Source organism: Canis lupus, chromosome 6, assembly GCF_003254725.2.
Source record: "Canis lupus dingo isolate Sandy chromosome 6, ASM325472v2, whole genome shotgun sequence".
NCBI classification, from domain to species: domain Eukaryota; kingdom Metazoa; phylum Chordata; class Mammalia; order Carnivora; family Canidae; genus Canis; species Canis lupus.
This window is the reverse complement of record NC_064248.1, coordinates 49408847-49429407: the sequence shown is the minus strand read 5'-3', so window position 1 is coordinate 49429407 and position 20561 is coordinate 49408847. Positions and strand designations below refer to the sequence as shown.

General features: G+C 40.5%; 1 protein-coding gene across 12 annotated transcripts in view; it reads left to right on the top strand.

Annotated features, from left to right (window-relative positions):
• The window catches only part of CDC14A (cell division cycle 14A), a 292712-nt gene that overhangs the window by 35377 nt on the left and 236774 nt on the right, over positions 1–20561 (top strand). For 11 of the 12 annotated variants that reach the window (XR_007411413.1, XR_007411414.1, XR_007411415.1 and 8 more), the window contains one exon: positions 7825–7917. Coding sequence is in view for 9 of the 12 variants with exons in the window: in XM_025417493.3 (XP_025273278.3) it covers positions 7825–7917 (93 nt within the window). In the remaining 3 variants the exon portion in view is untranslated. Of the gene's footprint in view, positions 1–7824; positions 7918–20561 lie in introns of those variants that run through there. The other variant, XM_025417498.3, reaches the window with a different exon arrangement.

The window sequence follows — 20561 nt, the reverse complement described above, 5'->3', positions numbered from 1 at the left end:
GCCGTGGCTTGTTTTTCTCCAGGAGTGAGCCCTCCAGAATGCAACCTTTCACATAGCTTTCTTTTATGAGATAGGAAATGTCTCACTGGGGTCAATACCCTCATCTTAATTTGTATTGCTCTCTCATAGTGGTCGTCGTACTTTGGTTTATTACAAGTACCGTTAAACGTTTATATGCTAGATTGCACACTTGTCATGATTTACATAACAGTGGTAAAACTCTGACTATCAGGTAAGCAGTCCAGATTTGGAAATTTCTATAGATTTGATTATATTAATTGGTAGATATTTAATACATTTTACCTTTTATCTACTATTTTTTACCTTGTTAAAGGAAATAATTACTGTACCTGTAATTAAGATCATTCCATTGGTCCTTGCTCTGTTATGAATGCATCCCTAGGTAGCTGTTCTCTTTTGTTTGTAATAAGCCTTGGCCAATATTTCTCCCTTGGTTAGCATCAAATATTCATTAGACTGTGAATGTTTATGAGGCTAGAGACTGAGTTTCTGCTCCCCTTGTTACTACATTGTTCAGCACTGTGTTTGACACACAGCAGCTGCTCAATTCATGCCGATAGAACCAATAGAAGTTTCTTCAGCCACAGTATTCCGGCAAACTGGTTGCCTGTGGGTTGGATTTAGTTCAGTATTGTTTTCTTAGGGATAAATGCTGTTCAAAGATTTTGAGTTTACGGTTTGCATCTGTAATTCATGAAAATTTTCGTTTAATTCTGGATTTTTGACTTATCTTAAATATTAAAATACCTGTTTATGGGCCCAGATTCCTACATGGGAGTAGGAGGTTGGAGCTAAATCTGCTTGAGATGCGGCATGCAGCATGCTTCTCTAGTTTACCAACTGACCCACTTCAAATTCTTGGCCCCTGAAGGCATCTGAACTTGGAACCTCTGGAATAATGCCATTTAAGGGAGTTTAGTTACTGAATCATTAAAGGAACTTTTCCTAAGGTGGAATGCAAGTATTTCCAAATTGTGATAACAGTTTTCTGAGGAATCTGGGGAAATGTGTTTTTTATAACATGCTTTTAAAAGGCATATGGCATGATTTGGAGTTCCTAAGATAATTTAAATATGTCTTTGGGGGCTACCTAACCAAATGGACGTGTTTTAGGAGCCATATAAAACATTTCCAGGGGTGACCCAGTTACATTTTTGTGCAGTGGCATAGCAGGTAACAGTGTTCTGTCCCTGGACCAGCAACATGAACATCATTGAGGAACTTGTTAGAAATAAAAATCTCAGGCCCAGCAATCTGTATTTTAATAAGCCCTCTAGGTTACGCTCAACCACTCTATTAACAGGATGAAATAGAATAACAATATAATTTAGATTGATAATTGTTTTTTATTTCTGAAAAGTTTTAGTAGTATTAACTAATTCGGCCAATTATTTTTTAAAATTCATGTTCATTTCTTTCTTTTTTTTTTAAGGAAGATTTCTATTTTTAAGTAATCTTTATACCCACCACAGGGCATAAACCCACAACCCCGATACCAAGAGTCACATGCTCCACTGACTGAGCCAGCCAGGCACCCGTATTGGCCTGAGAATTATTTAAATTTTGAACCATGAAACTTGTGTCCTTATAATTGCGATTTACACAAACTATCAAACTCAGTGAGAGAGTTCTGGATTTCTTCCATCTACCATACTTGCTGAAAGAACTCAACTCTGTGATCTGATATAGGAAATATTGGCCTAATGTGATAAGCCAGGCCCTCTCTGGGTCCTGGCTCTTGTTCTGTTGGTAAAAGAGAGACACAGAATTCTCATGGTACTTAAGCCTTGCCCAGGACTTCTGGTTTGGGAGTCACACTGTGTCAGGTCAAATTGGACCCCTCTGGTATGTTTCTATGCTTTAGGAAATGATGGAATGTAGTAATAAATGTTAGCTGTGGTTATTATAGAGGGCTGGCTATGTCCACTTAGGCTTAGAAGGTTCTGAAGGCTAGGACTAGTTTCTAGATAGAAATCTAAAATATATGTGGATAGGGGCTACAGGTTATCATTTGTAATTGGTCATATGCAAGCGTGCTGCAGAGCATGCAAGTAGTCCAGAGGTCTTAGTATTCCTTCTGTGATATCCTCCGCTTTATATTTAAGTCTATGTTAATTTGTTTTACCAGTTTCTAACTTTACTTTGCTATTGTACACAGTGTTTTTGTAATCTCTGAACTTCTCATGTATAGCAAAAAGTATCTGGAATAGAGCAGATAGCTCACTGAAGCCAGAGTTGATGGTCTAACTTTGCAAGTGCTCTCCTTTTTTTTTGCTCTCCTTTTTTTTTTTTAAATTTAAACAATTTTATTTATTTATTAGAGAGAGAGAGAACAAGCAGGGAGAGAGGCAGAGGCAAGGCCTGTATCAGCAAGGAGCTGGATTCAGGGCTCAATCCCAGAACCCTGAGAACCCTGAGATCATGACTGGAGTGAAGGCTGACACTTCACTGACTTAGCCACCCAGGTGCCTCTGCAAGTGGTCTCCTTGAAGGGTCTAGTCAGCACACCCAACCACAGAGGAATTGGGCCAAAGTAAGGAAGATGCAGTTCAGTTTGGAGGCTCTTGGTGTTAGGGCAAATCTGAGAAAATATCTACTGGGCTTCTTCATAAAATAGAGTCCTCTTGTCTGTAGACAACTGTGCTTTTCTCTTCCTCTGTGGAAGTTCCTCCGGGAAAGATCTTGAAGATCTTTCTTCAAGGATGTTTCTCTAAAGGTACTTGAGTCAACAATACTAGCCAATGGATAGTATTGTTTCTCTTGGAGTGCTTTAATATGTAGTAGGTCATTTTTTAAAACATTTTTTTTATTTGTAAGTAATCTCTACACCCAACGTGGGGTTTAAACTCACAATCCTGAGATCGAGAGTTTCATGCTTTACCGACTGAGGCAGCCACACACCCCATCCTTGGGATTTTTTTTTTTTTTTTGAGATTTTATTTATTTATTGATGAGAGACACACAGAGAGAGGCAGAGACATAAGCAGAGGGAAAAGCAGGCACCCTGCAGGGAGTCTGATGCGGGACTTGATCCCAGGACCCTGGGATCACTACTTGAGCCAAAGGCAGCTGCTCAACCACTGAGCCACCCAAGTGCCCCTTCTTGAAAGTTTTCATTCCAGTATCAGAATATCTGCTATGTTCCAAAAGCATTGCTGGTATAAGACTGGGGCAAGATGATCTATAAGAGGGAAGCTTGGCTGTGGCCAGGAAGGAAATTAGGACAAAGGCCAGTGAGACATAAGATTTTTCTCTATGATCGTTTATTGTGAATTAGTGTTGATTACTTGAGTGATAACTTAACCTATGTGTTCTGACCTGGGAGATATTGGCCAAGCTTCACTAAGCAGATCGTTGCTTTACTGTAATGTTTTTGAGATGTAATTGAGAAAAACAATTGAAGTCCCAAAACATCTAAGTGAGGTAAATACTAGGAGCTTAAAAATTTCCTAAAAATCAGAAAGCTGTAGTTAAAAAGCCAGTTATTATAATGTACAGCATTATGGTCATAGTTAATAATACTACATTGTATATCTGAAAGTTGCTAAGAGAAAGTTGCTTAAAGGTTCTCGTCACAAGAAAAAGATTTTATAATTATACATGGTGATGAATGTTAAAAAAAATGGTTTCTATCCTATAGGCAGCTTCTAATAGATATTCTAAAATAGTTAAGATTTGTAGGTGTATTTTGTGAGAATATTCTTTATCTGATGTCATTCTGAAAGCTTGTAAGGTTTAAAAATTCTTCTAAAGTCCTTAAAAGTTTAATTTGTACTATATTTACTTAAAATTTATTTATTTTTAAAAGGTTTTATTTATTCATGAGAGACAGAGAGAGAGAGGCAGAGACACAGGCAGAGAGAGAAGCAGGCTCCACATAGGGAGCTTGACATGGGACTCGATCCTGGGTCTCCAGGATCAGGCCCTGGGCTGAAGGCGGTGTTAAACCAACCGCTGAGCCACCCTGGGATCCCCCCAAATTTGTAGATTTATAGTGAAAAGAAAGTTTCCTTTAGAATTTCATCCTGTAGCTTCACAGTTTCTGTTGCAGGATGGTCTCTGCAACATATACTAAAGAATATTCCATATACTTTATTTTTTTAAATATATTTTTTAAAGATTTTATTTATTCATGATAGACAGAGAGAGAGAGAGAGAGAGAGAGAGAGAGAGGCACAGACACAGGCAAAGGGAGAAGCAGGCTCCACGCAGGAAGTCCGATGCGGGACTCGATCCGGGGGCTCCAGGATCACGCCCTGGGCCAAAGGCAGGTGCCAAACCACTGAGCCACCCAGGGATCCCCTCCATATACTTTAGAATAAGAGTAAGAAAAACAAAAACCAAGCAAATGCAAAATGTTTGAAAACAACCCAAAAGACTCTTGGTGACAAAAGCACAGCATTATGAGTTTGTCCCAGTGGATTTATAAAATAAGTTTAATTCCACATCATTAAATGATAGCAACAGTTTGTTGTGAAATCTAAATTCTTAGTGGAAAAGGGCATCAAAACAGACAATCCAAACTTCTGAATCAGTTGTGGATATTTTCTTCTCCATAGGTGTTTTAGGGAGCAGGGAAATGTAATTATTGAGAGGCTGGGAGCCAGAAGAGCTGGGTCCTTATGCTCAGCATGACTCATGTTTGTGGGGGCTGGCCTGTGTAAGGCAGTCTTATACCACAAAATATGCTTAGGCTTTAAAGGCCTTGACTCTCCTTTCAGTAAATCAAGCCTAACTTATTGATGGAGAACAATAAGTGACAAAAATAAACTAACAGACCAACAAACAAATAATAAAATAACAAAAGGAAATGTCTAGGAGACAATGGTTTCAAATTGAAGAAGCCGGGGCATCTGGGTGGCTCAGTCAGTTTTACATCCGACTCTATTTTTTTTTTTTTAAGACTTATTTATTTATTTATTAGAGAAAGGGAATGAGCAGGGGAGGGGCAGAGGAAGAGAATCTCAAGCCAATTCTCCACTGAGCATCTCAGGGTCATGAGGTGGAGCCCCACAGGGGGCTCCATGCTCAATGGGGAGTCTGCCTCTCTTCTTTTCTCCCTCCCACCTGTGCTTGTGTGCTCTTTCTCTCAAAAATCAATCAATCAATCAATCAATCTTAAAAAAACAAACAACAAATTGAGAAAAAAAGGAGACAGTTGACAGTACCATTGATAGTGATCCTGAAGTCTTTAGATAACTTTAGTGCATTGACTGAACTGAATTGAATAAAATGTATTTTTTTTAAAAGATTTTATTTATTTATCCTTCACAGAGAGAGGCAGAGACATAGGCAGAGGGAGAATCAGGCTCTTTATTTTTGATGTGGGACTTGATTCCAGGACTTGGACCATGCCCTAAACCGAAGGCAGCAGCTCAACCGCTGAGCTACCCAGGAGCTTTCCAGAATAAAATGTATTTTTAAAGCTTTATTTCATAGGGATATTTTCATAAGCCAGTCTGGAAATAAGGACTTTGGTAATGAGACCCACTTTGAGGCAAACTCTTTAAGTTCAGTTTAGGGCAGCCCCGGTGGCCCAACGGTTTAGCACCGCCTTCAGCCCAGGGTGTGATCCTGGGGACCCCAGATCGAGTCCCATATCGGGCTCCCTGCATGGAGCCTGCTTCTCCCTCTGCCTGGGTCTCTGCCTCTGTGTCTCTCATGAATAAATAAAATCTTTAAAAAACAAATAAAATTCAGTTTAAGAGAGCAATGCCATTTTCAGAACACGTGATTTTTTTTAAAATTAATATTTTATTTAGGGATGTCTGGGTGGCTCAGCGGTTGAGCGTCTGCCTTTGACTCAGGGTGTGATCTCAGGATCCGGAATCGAATCCCATATCGGGCTCCCTGTGAGAGCCTGTTTCTCCCTCTCCCTGTCTCTCTGCCTCTCTCTCTGTGTCTCTCATGTATAAATAAATAAATAAATCTTGAAGAAAAATAAAGATCTATTTGAGAGAGAAAAAGAGAGCAGGAGTGGGGGTGGGGAGAGGGGCAGAAGGAGAGGGAGAAGAAGAAGCAGACTCCCTGCTGAGCAAGGAGCCTGATATTGGGGCTCTATCCCAGGACCTTGGGATCATGACCAAGCTGAAGGCAGATGCTTAACCAACTGAGCTACCCAGGCACTCCAGAATATGTGATTCTTGCTTAGGAAAGAAATGCCTAAAGGGATGGTGAGAGTTTCCAGGTTCATTGCTGGAATACCTATAGCTACTTTTCTGTGGTTACATTAAAGCCAGAGTGTTGCAGTTTCATGTAGAATAGCCATCAGAGTTGAAAGAGTTTCTTTTCCTTGTAGAAAATAGAGTTAATGAAGAAGGGTAGGTAGTTGAGGTTTCTTACATTTGTAAATGTGCTATAAAAGCAGGTGTCCTGTGGGTTGTGGTCTCAATGTGTAAGGCATAAAAACTACTTTTACAGTCTGTTTGAATTTATAGACAAATGTTAAAAGGTAGCTATGTTTCTGTATTTTGAAAAACATTTGTCAAAATGCTGTAACTTTTGAAATATGAGGAAGTTGAGCAGATTTCATATAGTTGCATCAGTGTTCTCATTGTTTTATGTATATTTGAGTTTGATTGATACTTTGATTTCATCTTAGATCTTTTTACTTATGTATTTTTTTTTCATGTTCAGCATGTATACAGCATACCAAGTTGCTAATTTTTCGATTTAGTTAATACTTGAGCATGCAGCATATTGCATGGCATATAGCAGGTGCTTAATAACTGTTTGAATCCATGAATGTAATATATGGTTATTGTATTAAGATGTTTGCTGTTTCTGGCCTTTTGATGATTCATCTTTTCCCATTAACTATTTATTTTCAGATAAGTGAAAGGGATTTTTTTAATAGAACATTCTAGAAAGAAAATATTAAGTATTGATGCTCTGTTAATATTAGTATAATATGATCAATAGATTGATTGACACACTTAAAAATAAACTAAAATATCAAAAGTACAGATGACTATTCTGGGAGTGGATATAGCATAGGAAAAGAGCAAGGATAAATTATTACTCAGTCTTTAAAAAAGGACTTGCCATTTGTGTCAACATGGATAAACTTAGAGAGTATTGTGCTAAGTAAAATAAGTTAGAGAAAGACAAATACCATATGATTTCACTTACATGTGGAATCTAAAAAACAAAACAAATGAACAAACAAATAACAAAAAGCCCTCAGACTTACAAATACAGAGAATAAACTGGTGACTGCCAGGGAGGAGGGATGTGGGAGGATGAGTGAAATAGATGAAGTGGATAAAGAGGTGCAGACTTTCAGTTATAAAATAAGTCACGGAGATGAAAAGTATAGCATAGGAAACATAATCAATGAAGTTGTAATAATGTTGTATGGTGACTATACTTACCATGGTGAACAATGACTAATCTATAGTATTGTGGAATACTATGTTGTACACCTGAAACTAATAAAACATCGTATGTCAACTATACTTTATAATAAAAATTAAAAAGAAAAAAGATGAATAGACTTTACATAAAAGATTTAGAGTAAATCTTCAAAAATGTTCCCACTAATAAAGATGGCAATAATTTAACTATTTCCCATTGTATGTCTCCCTTCTTGGAGAGAAATATTTGTTCTATTGTCAAATCTGCATCATGATTGGGCTGTGAAAAGGAACCCTCCACCCTTTACAAGCTCATGAACAAATGCTGTAGAAATGAAATTTGGTAGATTCCACTGATTGTGACACATCTTGGAAGTTGATGATGTTTATCTTCTGCATGTTTTAGCATTGTCTCTATGGTTACACTCTTTTTATTCCCTCTTTTTAGTCATACAGTTTATCAAGAAAGAAAATAGTGCACTACACCTGTTTTGATCAACGGAAAAGGGCAAATGCAGCATTTTTGATAGGTGCTTATGCCGTAAGTACTTTTTCATGATTATTTTCTATAATCAGGCCAATGGAGTACTAACACTGTCAAATAAAATCCAGGCCACTCTTTTAGGGGATTTGAGAGACTGGGAAAATTCCTAGCACCCTGGGAATGGATGTGGGACCGAAAGTGTGAACTACTATCCATGGGCTGTTTAACCCCCAGGTTATGAGAGAATCTTAGAACTGCAATGGGTAGCTTGGATTCCACAGTTGTATGGGTGTTTAATTAATTAATTAATTAATTAATTAATTAATTAATTAATATTTTAAAAAGATTTTACTCATTTATTCATGAGAGACACACACACACACAGAGGCAGAGGCATAGGCAGAGGGAGAAGCAGGTTCCATGCAGGGAGCCCATTGTGGGACTCAATCCTGGGACTTTGGGATCATGACCTGAGCTGAAGGTAGATGCTTAACTGCTGAGCCACCCAGGCATCCCTGTATAGATGTTTTTTTAAAAGAGACTATCCAGAAAGAATATTTCTAGAGAAAAGATACATAGTGGAATATTTTTATTTTTATTTATTTAGTTGTTAAGTAGGCTCCATGCCCAGCATGGAGCTTGAATTTACAACCCTGAGATCAAGACTTAAGCTGAGATCAAGAGTTGGACACATAATGGACTGAGCCACCAGGTCACCTCTATAGGGGAAGATTCATTTTTTTTTCAAGAGAGAGGGGTGAAAGGAGGGCAGAGGGATGAGGAGAGAGAGAATCTTAAGCAGGTTCCATGCTAGGCCCAGCCCCACAACCCTATGATCATGACCTGAGCCAAAATCAAGAGATGGATACTTAACCCACTGAACCACCCAGGTGCCCCAGTAGAGTGGAAAAAAATTTTTTTAAGTTTATATTTATTTATTTATGAGAGAGACAGAGAGAAAGGCAGAGACATAAGCAGAGGGAGTAGTAGGCTCCCTGTGGGGAGCCTGATGCGGGATTCCATCCCAGGACCCCAGGATCATACCCTGAGCCAAAGGCAGATGCTCAACCATTGAGCCACCCAGGTGCCCCTAGTGTAAGACTTTTAAAGACTGTTAAGGTGTTTCTTTTTTGCAAAAGAGGAAATCATAGATTGCATGGAGGGAGGGTTATTATTATTTTTTTATCAACCCATTTATTAATGTATACATGTGTTTGCAGTAGGCAAACCAAATATAAATGCTGCATATATTACAACTTCCTAATGATGGACAAGACTTTCCTAAAATAATCTTGATTGGAACTTTTGTTCTCTGTAAGTACTAAGATGTAAGTGTGAGTTCCATGTGAATGTGGTACAGAGTTTTGGTGTGACTATTTTTAGAATTTTCTATATATACTGGGATTGGGCAAAAACTTGGAAGGCAGAAGCCATCAGGACTCAAACTCATTTGTAACCTCTAATAGCTTTTTAGGGACGTGTGGGATCTACTTAGGAATATGCCGGTCTGAAGGCAGGGGAGAGAGGTGTCCTTTCTCGTCGTCCTTGGGGAGGGTCTATGCTGCTCTGAGGCTTGGCAGCACACTGCTGTGTGACCTTTCAAGGGCCTTCCTCTGAAGATCTTGACTGTACATCCCAGTCTGCCACATAAAACCAATAGCTCTGGGAGAAAAAGCCCAGGGGTGGCATTGGAAAGACTGTCAGCTGTTGTAGGGTGTAGGCTGAGCATGGTGGCAGGTGGTGGACAGCCTCCCTGCAGGCTGGGGCCTTGTTTCCAGGGCTGAAATGTCCAGCTCTGCCCGTCTTTTCCCCCTCTGATGTAGCTCTGGTAAAGCCTGGGGCCATCCCTGGTGGCACTTGTCTTTCTCACTCTGTAAGCAGCATGGTATGATCATGATCAAGGATCCTGACTAAGAATCAGAAAAACATTTTTTCATCCCGAAGTGGCTCTGGGATGATGGGTAAGCCACTTTATCTCTCTTTGCTTTATTTAGTTTCCTTATCTGTAAAACGATAGGGTTGGATATAATGACCTCTAAGTTTCCTTCCAATCCGGAGGACACGAGGATTATTTGTAGTGCCAGCCAGACTGTTGCTTGTATTTGAAAAGCATCCACGAAAAGCTGGCTGTTGGCAGGAAGGTTCGGTGAAGCGCTGGTAAGCTGAAGTGCTTAGTTTTCACTTTGCACTAATTATTACTCATTTGAAACTGATAATTGACACTATTTAGAATATGGAGAGCTGGTAATAACCTCTGGATTCCAGCCATTTACCAGGCGTGTCTTTCCTGAGGGGTTTTGTGATGTTGCATGAGCATCGTCTCCGGGAGTCCTCGGTCATGAGGCATTGCCGTCAGGAAGAGGTCATCTGCTGCTCTCGCCTCTCCTTCCCTCCTTCCCTGCCCTCTTGCCTCCCCTCTCTTCTTTCCTTCTTAATGCTTGTTCTTTCCGTTTCTGGTTTCATCCTTAATTTCATCATGACACCTCTAGAGTTTTAAAACGAAGTTAGGTCACAATAGACGCATTGAGCTTGGGATAAAATACATCTAGTACAGAAGTTTCCACCACTTTAATGCAACCAAATGACGGGAAAGCAGTCTCAGCAGGGTTGAAGAAGTGCTGAGGGCAGCACGAGCTTGCCTTACACGCTCATTACAGTCCAGAGAAGCGATGTAAAGTAATTATTCTTGTATTATTCATTTCCAAATTGATTTTTTTCCCAATTTTGGAAATGCATTCCCCAGGAGGCTTTTTGACATAATACTTAATAAAAATGAAAGCCAAGAATTGTATTCTTTCCTTAAAGAGAATTGTGTGTCTTACTTCGTGTTGTGTATATGCACTTAATTGTCGGCACAAGTTTTGTAAGAAGAGAGTCAGTCATTTGCATTTGAAGTTATACATGTATTAAATGTTGCTGTTTGGATAAGCCATAATTTTCTGGGGGAAACTTCCTGTTATTAAGGTCAAATATCCAACTACATGTTTGTATCTCCACATTATATAATCTAAATGATATCTCATGCTTATTGTGACAATACAGGCTTTTATTCCTTCTCTCCTTGAACCTGTTTATTGCCACAGTCATTGCCTGTTTAGTAAGTGGACCACCATCAGTGGCTTGCTGAAACAAACAAGGATAGCAGTCATTTTCATTCTTCCTGTTTCGCCATCCCACATTAGACTTGTCAGTAGGTGTGGTCAGCTCTGCCTCTAAAACATATATTGAGTCAGAATACTTCTTTCCATCTCTTGTTGTCCAATAGCTCCAGCCACTGTGGCTGTCCACCTGGGTTACCACCGGAGCATCGTACACTTGTTTCCTTTTTCACTCTTGCTTTTGTTTAATCAGAGTTGCCACACAATTGTCAGAGTGATCTTTTAAAAATATAAATTAGATCATTCATGGCCCTGTTTCAAATTTGTCTAGTGCTTGCTCACTGTTCTTGGCATTGAATTCAACCTCCTTACCAATGCCAGTAAGATCCTCCCTGATCTGGCCCTGTCTACCTCTGTATTCTCCTTGCTCAAGATGCCCCTATCACACTGGCCTTCTAACCATGAGAATCTCAAGCTTATTCCCACCAGAAGGCCTTGACATTTCTGTTCTCCCTGGAGTGTTTTTACCTGAGACCTTTGCATTCCTGATTCTTTGTAATGTCACTTCCTCAGAGAGACTTCCTCTCAAGTTTTGCTCTGCTCCCCTCAGCCCAGTCACCCTCTAGTCCATTGTCATTTTGTTTTCTTTACAGCACTCTACTCTTTGAAATGATCTGATTCGTTTATGTATTTAGTTGTTTATTATCTCTTTTCTAGACTAGAGGGTAGGAACCCTGTCTATTCTGTTCGTTGCTGTGTCTGGGAGGTGATAAAACCCTTAACAAGGGGTTAGGCCCAGGCATTCACCAGTTGAATTGGAAGCTCGCCACCATGGAGCCTTCCTGTTATGCTGAGTCATGGGGAAGTCCAGGGACGGGGGTGTCCCAGGGAAGAGATGAGGTGGCCAGCGTGGAGGGGCATGGGATGCTGCAGGCCACAGCTACTTAGCAACTGATAATGCAACTATTTTGGTTTTTGGATGCTGAACATCAGCTTTGAACCATGCCCTGCACATAGTAGGTGCTCCATAAGTATCTACGCAATGAATGCAGAAGGAAGGAAGGTGACTTCCTTTAGGTAACTTTAGAGGGAAACTGAAAGTGATCAAATTGGACATAAACTGTAACATGGTTTCTTCCTCATTACCAGAATGTTGTAATTTTGACCAAGCCAACTATGGCCTTTAAAGATGCAGAATTAAAGCAGGGATCAGAGTCCAAGGGCGGTACCTGCTACCCAAAGTCACATCATTACTTTGCCTTTTTTTTTTTTTTTTGGATAAACCTTTTTCCCTCCCAATTAAAAAAATTGTGGTAAAATACACGCATATAAAATTTACTGTCTTAGCCACTTCTTTCTTTTTAATTATTTTTTAAATTGAAGTTTAACTGATATTATTTTCAGGTGTACAATGTAATGATTTAATATGTGTATGTATTGAAAAATGATCACCATGATAAGTTCAGTTAACATTTGTCACCGTACATAGTGGCAAAAACATTTTTTTTTCTTGGGATGAGTCTTAACTTTTTTAAGTGTACAGCTCAGTAGTATTAGGTACATTCATATTATTCTGCAGCTATCATATTTTGCTTTTGAGTTTGACATCTTGTGCCAAACATGCACTTACAGAGTCAGGGCTTTGCCTGTGTTTTCTCCATTAGATCAGGACTTTAAGTATGTCACACAAGCTTGTGTTTCTATTTTCTTATCTCTAAGTAGGGAAGAGCCTTTATACATTTTATCTCATTGAACTGTCATGAGTATTAAGAAGGTGATAAAATATAGAACATCATGTTCAGTAGGAAATCCACAAACCCTTCTCTGTGGGTGATTCTAAAGCTGGGGTTGCTAGAATGATGTAGCCACTGGAGATCACCGTGACACTGAACAGATAGATGACAGGCACCATTTCAGGGAAGTCCCTACTGATGAAGTATCACTTTATACCTAAGCTGTGACATTATACTTCTTGAGATGAAGGGCACAGATTTTAAGAAGTGATTAACTTTGTTGGGAAGGTGTTTCCCTTCTAGGATAATACTCAGTGCATTGTTGGCGTTAGGGGTCAGGATGCTGGGATCTTAGTGGCAACTACAGTACTCTCACGTGAGTTTGAAGAAAATAGGCCCTAAGATATTATAAGCATGAATTAATTAGCTTCTTGCTACATGCTTAAAGACCAAATCCTCACAAGTTACTATCTTGCTTTCAGTTCACAGAACTATGATAAAGAGGTCAAGGAGGATTTGTATCAGGCCCATGATGACTGGAGGATTGGAAAAATAATATGTGTGAGATGTTACAATACGTATGATGGTTTAGCTTAGAAAATGAAGTTCAGAGTTAAAGAATTAAGATTTCTCCCCCCGCCCCCAGATATGCAGAGGGTGCTTAAGCAGAGGCTGTAACTGCAATGTGTTTTCTTTAACCCACTTGTTAAGTCCTCACATTGCTAATAAGGGGTCTAATTATGGATTAACTGGAACTGGGCTGAGCCAGATGTCATGTCTGAATTAGAGATGACAAGGCGAGGGTTTGTAGACTTTGTAATCATGTCTGTGTCTGCTATTTATTCTGTAGACTACACTTAACGCCTTAGTAGTTATATTCTATCTCTAAGTCTACTACTAATTGCAAAGAAGCCATTCTCCACCTGGCACAGTGGTTGAGAGCAGCGGCTTGAGCAGAGCCACGGGTTCACCCTCGAATTCACTTGTTAGTTTTATGTCTTGAGCAAGCTATTTAACTCATACAAATTCCTGTTTTTTCCATTTTTAAAATAGAGATAATAACACCCCACCTAACATAGTTGTGGTGAGGACTGAAGGGGAGGTCATGATCATGAAGGTGTCCCGGGGCAGTGCCTTGGCATTTTAAGCATTTAGGAATGGCTGGTGGGTCTAGGCAGAAAAGTTGTGTGTCCTTCCAGAAAGTTTTCTGAGCTATTGTCTGACTTCCCCAAGAGCTGAAGCCTGTGCCTTTCTTTCCACCCTATTTTACATTTACATCCTTCCTTGGCTCAGTGATACTCAGATGGTTGTTAATCTTTTGATTGCTTAAATCACTGGAAGGTGTGGTGTGAGATTTTCTTTTAGGATGTTATTTGCATTTTAAAGGTAGAAACTGTCTGAACTAAGCAAATTTCTCATTTTTGAGTTGTGTATTCAGGCATTCTTTAGTTCAGTAAATATTTATTTAGCTCAGATGAGCTTGACCCAGCACTGTAGTGGGCTCTGGGGAATACAAAAAAAATGAAACATAGAGAAAAGAATGAATGCCTGGCTTAAAATGGGGGACAGATGAGTAATAAATAATTGAGAAAAATGTGCAATAGGAGCCAAATTGGATAAATATATAAATCAACAAGTGTTTTTCTAGCCCTTATACATGAGGCCTTGTTCTGGGAGTTGAGGATGCTAAGGTGAATAACTCTTGTTATTCTTCTGGGGAGGGTGTTTGGGGACCAGGGTCAAACCTGAGGAGAGGGAGGGATCAGTGATGGCCAACCCCAGTAGGCTAATTTGGTGAAGGGATATTGAGAGGGTAAGTGGAGGTGCATGGAGGAGAAGATGTTTTCTTGGGGGGGGGGGGTGGAGAGGTTGGGAAATGATTAATATATTTTAAATATCTAGTTTGAAAAGGGGGTAATTCGGTGAATTTATTTGAAACTAGTTTTTTTTTTTAATTTAAAAAGTGGCATAACCACATTGTAGAAGTAGAAAAATTCTCCTGCAATAACATCATTCTAAACCTGAATATTCACTTAAGTATAAATTGCAGTGTAGTTTTGTGAACCTTTTTTCATTTGGCCTGCATATGTTTTGCCTTTTTTGCTACTTAGATGACCAAATAATATTCCATTTAGAGGGCATACCATTGTTTTTTTTAATTTTTTTTTAACATTTTAGATTCCTTTGCAGTATTTTCTTATAATGTGACGAATATCGTTTGGTATTATGAGTGTTTCTTTTTGTGGATTGAGCCCATTGAGCCTCCCAGGTGCCCCTAACCATTTTTTAGGTTCTTGGAGCATATTACCATATTAAAGTAAGTCTGTACTAAATTTGGCACTATACGATGTCTCCAGTGTCTTTGCATATTGGGTATAGACATTAAAGATATAGAAATCTAATTGGTGAAAATGATACCTCATTGTTTTACTAATCATTTTTTGACTAATGAGATTTATTTTTACTGTATTTATTTGTAGGTTTATTAACTTTTGAATAGTTGGTGTTTTGAAAACCTGTTTCTTGTTTTTGGGCCATTAAAAGTTGAAAAGTATCAGTCTCTTCTTTTCTTTAAGAGAAGAAGTCATTTTGGGGCTCCTGAGTGACTCAGTCAGTTAAGCATCTAACCCTTGATTTTGGCTCAGGTCATGATCTCAGGGTAGTGAGATCCAACCCTGGGTTGGCCTTTGTGCTCAGCAGGGAGTCTGCTTGAGATTCCTTCCCTCTCTCACTGCCCCTCCTATCCCATGTACGCTCTCTCTTAAATAAATACATCTTTAAAAATAAAAAAGAAGTCCTTTCCGTGAATCAATTTGTATCAATAGATGTAGACCCCTAGAAATCACACCCATCAGTCCAAGTTTCTGTGAGAAATTAGGAAGTCCATATACCTTAAATTCTGTTACTTTTCAAAGTACTACGTTAGTAAGTACTAACATATGTCTGAATACGTAGGAAGTGCTGATAACGGATCTAATGATTATTCAACACCTAGTGGTCTACCGAATATATAAAAAAATATATTCAGGATAGTATTATTTAAAAATGGTTCATGAATATGCTCTTAAACCATTGAAAAATGGTAATCTAGGCAAACTAACTCTGAATTTGTTTTTGTTTTTATTGGTTGGGACAAGTATGTTAGTTTCCTTAATCTCTAATTCACAGTTCATCTGTAAATTGCAATTTCAGAAATGTTTATCATTAAAAATCTATAGGTTAGGGGAGAGCTGAGTCCTCCTGGGAGATCCCTGAGAAGGGTGTGGGGGGGAAATCTATAGGTTAGGGGCACCTGGGTGGCTCAGTGGCTGAGTGCCTGCTTTCGGCTCAGGTTGTGATCCTGGGGTCCTGGGATCTAGTTCCACATCGGGCTCCCTGCATGGAGCCTGCTTTTCCCTCTGCCTATGTTTCTGCCTCTCTCTCTTGTGTCTCTTATGAGTAAATAAATAAAATCTTAAAAAAAAAAGCTATAGGTTAAGCACATGTTATCTAAAAAACATAGGTGAAATCATCAAGAAAAATATTGGTTCAAAATAATAAAAGCGTTTACCTTAAATATTTATTAAAACAGTAATAAAGTTGATGTTAGCTACTAGTGTACTGTCAACCTCTGTGGCTTCTCATTACATCTCACAGATAGCATTTGCTTCTTCTGCTTATGGAAATTGTGGAGAGGAAGGGAGGTGTGGCATCAGGCTGAGGCAGGGCAATTTCCTGTTTTCAAGTTCCTTCCTTTTATAGCTTGATAGGCAAGAACACTTTTGTGATATTGCCTGTAAATGGGCCAGACAGGCTTTTATCCTCGTAGGCTTATATTTTTGGTGGTTTCAAAAGCAGGTGAGGCTTCCTAAGATAATAGAGCACTTTCAATTTTAAACTCTTTGAATTTGGAAATTCTGTTAGTCCTCAGCATAAAGGAGGAACAATACTATTTTTTATTTGACCCTCCTTGCATGTGATGTTTAGCTGTGGGTTAGGAAAATCAGCTGTTTGCTTTTCATTTGTGAAAGGTATGTTTCTCAAGTTTAACTGAATAAATCTTTTCAGTTTTTTTTTCTATTCTCCTTTTGGCATCCTGATAACAAACTTCTCCTATGCTGTAAATAAGCTCACAAATTTATATACACCTACATATGTATGTACACAACATGCATACACACACATGCACACACTGTATTTAAGTGCTGATACACTATGCTTGCAGTTTATCCACAAATTTTTGAATTTTAGGAAACTTGAAAAGACATGTATACACGTTCTCTATGCCAAAGCTTATGTCTGTTTCATTTATATACTGAATTAAGGGGATGTACTTTTTCACTGCTTGGAATTGTGTGTTTACTTGTTTATTATTTTTCCTTTAAAGGGAAGGGATTGTGTTTTGTTCCTCACAACAGCCTCAGCATCTAAAACAGTGTAGGACATATAAAAAGCGCTCAGTAAAAACTTGTGGCGTGAATGGCTGAATGTATAATGTTGATAAAAACATTGATAAATGAAAGTTAATCTTCCACAATTCTTCAAAGTTTAATATGGAGTAATTTAAAAGCTGTAGTACTTAAATTATGAACTCAGGATTAATTATAAAAATAATAGCAAGAATCATAGTGTCTTCAGGTATTAATTTATACTTTTAAAGTTACTGAGTAAGGCAAAATGTTTTATATAACTTTCTCGAATTTTAGAACTGAAATGGGCTTTGTTCACATGTACAACCATTTGAAATTAGTATCATGAATGAGAGTCTTAATTTTAGCCTCAGAGTTTTAGTTTTTTCCCATAGAGGAAAATCCTTTTTTTTTTTTTAAGATTTTATTTATTTATTAATGAGAGACAGAGAGACCGAGAGAGAGAGAGAGAGAGAGGCAGAGACACAGGCAGAGGGAGAAGCAGGCCCCATGCAGGGAGCCCGACGTGGGACTCGATCCCAGGACCCCACGATCAGGCCCTGGGCCGAAGGCAGCGCTAAACTGCTGAGCCACTTGGGCTGCCCCAAGAGTTGAATCTTTAAAAATTTCAACTGTATGTATTTTTTATGGAAAAATTTTGAAAAGAGGTACCTGAAGCCTCGAAGAGACTTATCAGAGTGTCACGTGAAATGTGTCTGCGCTGTGTGATGCGAGGGCCGTGATGGGCCCCTCCCGGGCGTCTACTATCCGCGTGTCCTATGCATGTCTGCCTGGGCCTCACCTGGCAGTCACAGGAGTCGGAGCCATCGCCGTTCAATTTTATACAAACATCTGGACAGAACAGAGTCACTTACTTTTTTTTTTTTTTTTTTGCACGAGTCGGTGCCTTTATTGGCCGGACCGGCTACTTGAGGGGGCGAAGTGGGAGGAGCGCGTGGCCGGGACGCCGGGGCTGCCGAGCCTCACGGGCTCGCACGTGATGGAGAGGTCGCCAGGTCGTGGCCCATCATCTCGGGCTTGATTTCCACCTGGGTGAAGGTCTTGCCGTTTTCCAACCTGTCGGGCAGGATGATTCCCCGCAGGTGCGTCTTCACCGCCTCGGGCCGCTCTGTCCACGGGTGTGCTCGGTCCGGGGGCCTGCTCCGTCTGGAACCCACTCCATCGGGGGGCCTGCTCCGTCGGGGGGGACCCGCTTCATCCAGGTGCCCTCCGTCTGGGGGGCCCGCTCCATCGGGGGGACCTGCTCTGTCCAGGTGCGCTCCGTCCGGGGGGACCCGCTCCATCCAGGTGTCTTCCGTCTGGGGGGCCCGCTCCGTCCGGGGCCCACTCCATGGGGGGGGGGACCTGCTCTGTCCAGGTGCCCTCCGTCTGGGGGGCCCGCTACGTCCGGGGCCCGCTCCATCGGGGGGACCTGCTCTGTCCAGGTGCGCTCCAGGTGCGCTCCGTCGGAGGGTGGGGGGGGACCTGCTCTGTCCAGGTGCGCTCCGTCGGGGGGGGCGCTCCATCCAGGTGCGCTCTGTTGGGGGCCCCGCTCCTTCTGGGCGCCTCCTTCTTGACCTTGTGCCGGCGCTGGAGCCGCGAGCACCGCCTCCGCAGCTGCTCGGGGGACATTGAGCCCCCACCCTGCGCAGGGCGGTGAGCTCATGGACCGTGTCCCCGGTGAGGCGCGGCGCCGTAGGCTTCCTACGCAATGAAACATTTACTGGAACATGCATATAGAAACCGGAGATTGTGCTTCCAAATTCTATACCAGATGACGTTAGCTGGCTACTAAACAACCACCGTAGATACTGAATCCATTTGATTGTGTTTATGGTTTTCTCGAGTTTAAAGTAAATGTATGTGAATCTGGAAAAGTATACTCACTTTTGCAGAACCTTAGAGGTAAGTCTCTCTGCTCCAGTCGTGCTTTCTCAGGTTTCATTTGGAGAATCTGAGCCCAGAGTGATCCAGTATCTGCCCAAGGTCAAATCTAGTAAGTGAGAGACTGGAACCCAGATCCTCAAGTTTCTAGTTGGAGTTTTATTGATCCACAGCATGTAATTGAGCAGGGCTAGTCTGAGAATAATGCTACGTCAAAACCATAATACTCTGCAGAAGATTCAGAATAGCATGTGGTATGGAAGGGCAGAAATTTCCAGTTACAAAGCCTTCGGCCATGCAGTTTCTCTTCCAGGTGGCATCTGAGCTTTATTCTGGCTAATGGGGCTAACACCCCAAATACCTTTGGGTACCAGCCAGATTCAGTGGCAGTTCTTCACCCACTTTTTTTGGTGATGCCCATGGGTAGCTTAGGTTACGTCTGAATGTCAGGAGTGACAGGAGAATAGGAGAACCAAGGAGTGACATGAAGTAGTTGAGACTGGATCTCAGGACAGGGCTTTCCAAAGCTTTTTTCACTATAAACCAGAGTAAGAATCATATTTTATACTGCTTCTTAGTATACACACACCATTCACATGTATAACTGTGACAAAATGTTCAGGAAGCAATTCTTCCTTTACAATGAGTGAGTTATACTGACATTTTATATTCTGTCCTGTTTTATTTAAAAAAAAAAATCTTAAAAAAAATCTTTACCCCATTAAATTGATGTTGCTGTTACCTGCAGTTTGCAAAACACAGCCATTGCAGAATCTGCTTACTAGGCTGAGATCTGAAATGTATTTGCATGTTTTTTAGAATATTAGTTTTTGGCACTGAGTACACAGGTGACTGTGTGGGTTAGCCCACGATTAAGCATGAACAGCCTCGGGAAAATGGAAAGTGTTCTGAACTTCTCAGAAGCCTCCACTGTCTAAATATCAAGATGTCCAGCTGGCTTTCACATGCTGCTGATTCAGTTGATACTTGATGGTTGGGAAGAGCGGAGTTTGTTTTAAGACCTCGAATAATGCAATCTGTCTTTTCTTATCTCACTTTCATTTGAATCACTATGTTTCCCTCAAGCTCCTACGCATCCCTTTCTTCCTGGCAGCCAAAATGTGTGTTTATTCACTTGTGACAACCTTGAGTGAGAGAAGCCTGAATTTGGGTCAGCCCTGGGGGTCCCAAGGAGCCAGCGCCTAGCCGGTCTCCGGGCCTGTTATGAAGTGTCTCATCCCGCATAGTTTCTATATTTGTGTTGATGGTATGTGATGCCTTAGGCACTTGGTGATATCTAATCTAAACCTTAGGTTTATAAGAGTTTTGGAATGCATAATTTTAATCTATGTAAGTTTCATTTCAAGAAATCTCTTCTACTTGACCTAGTGAGTAAAACAGTAGCCTTTCCCCCATAATGGACAGTGAAATGAAATTAAAAAGCCCTCTCCACATGTATTTTCTGAAGTTTTAAATAAAGGAGGAGCTCCTGTTGGGGTTGCGGTGTGTGGAGTGATTCTAAGGCCCAAATCCTGGCGACCGCATGGGTAAATTTAGCCGCGCACATGTCAGCTATTAGGTTCCTATGTCAGCGCCAT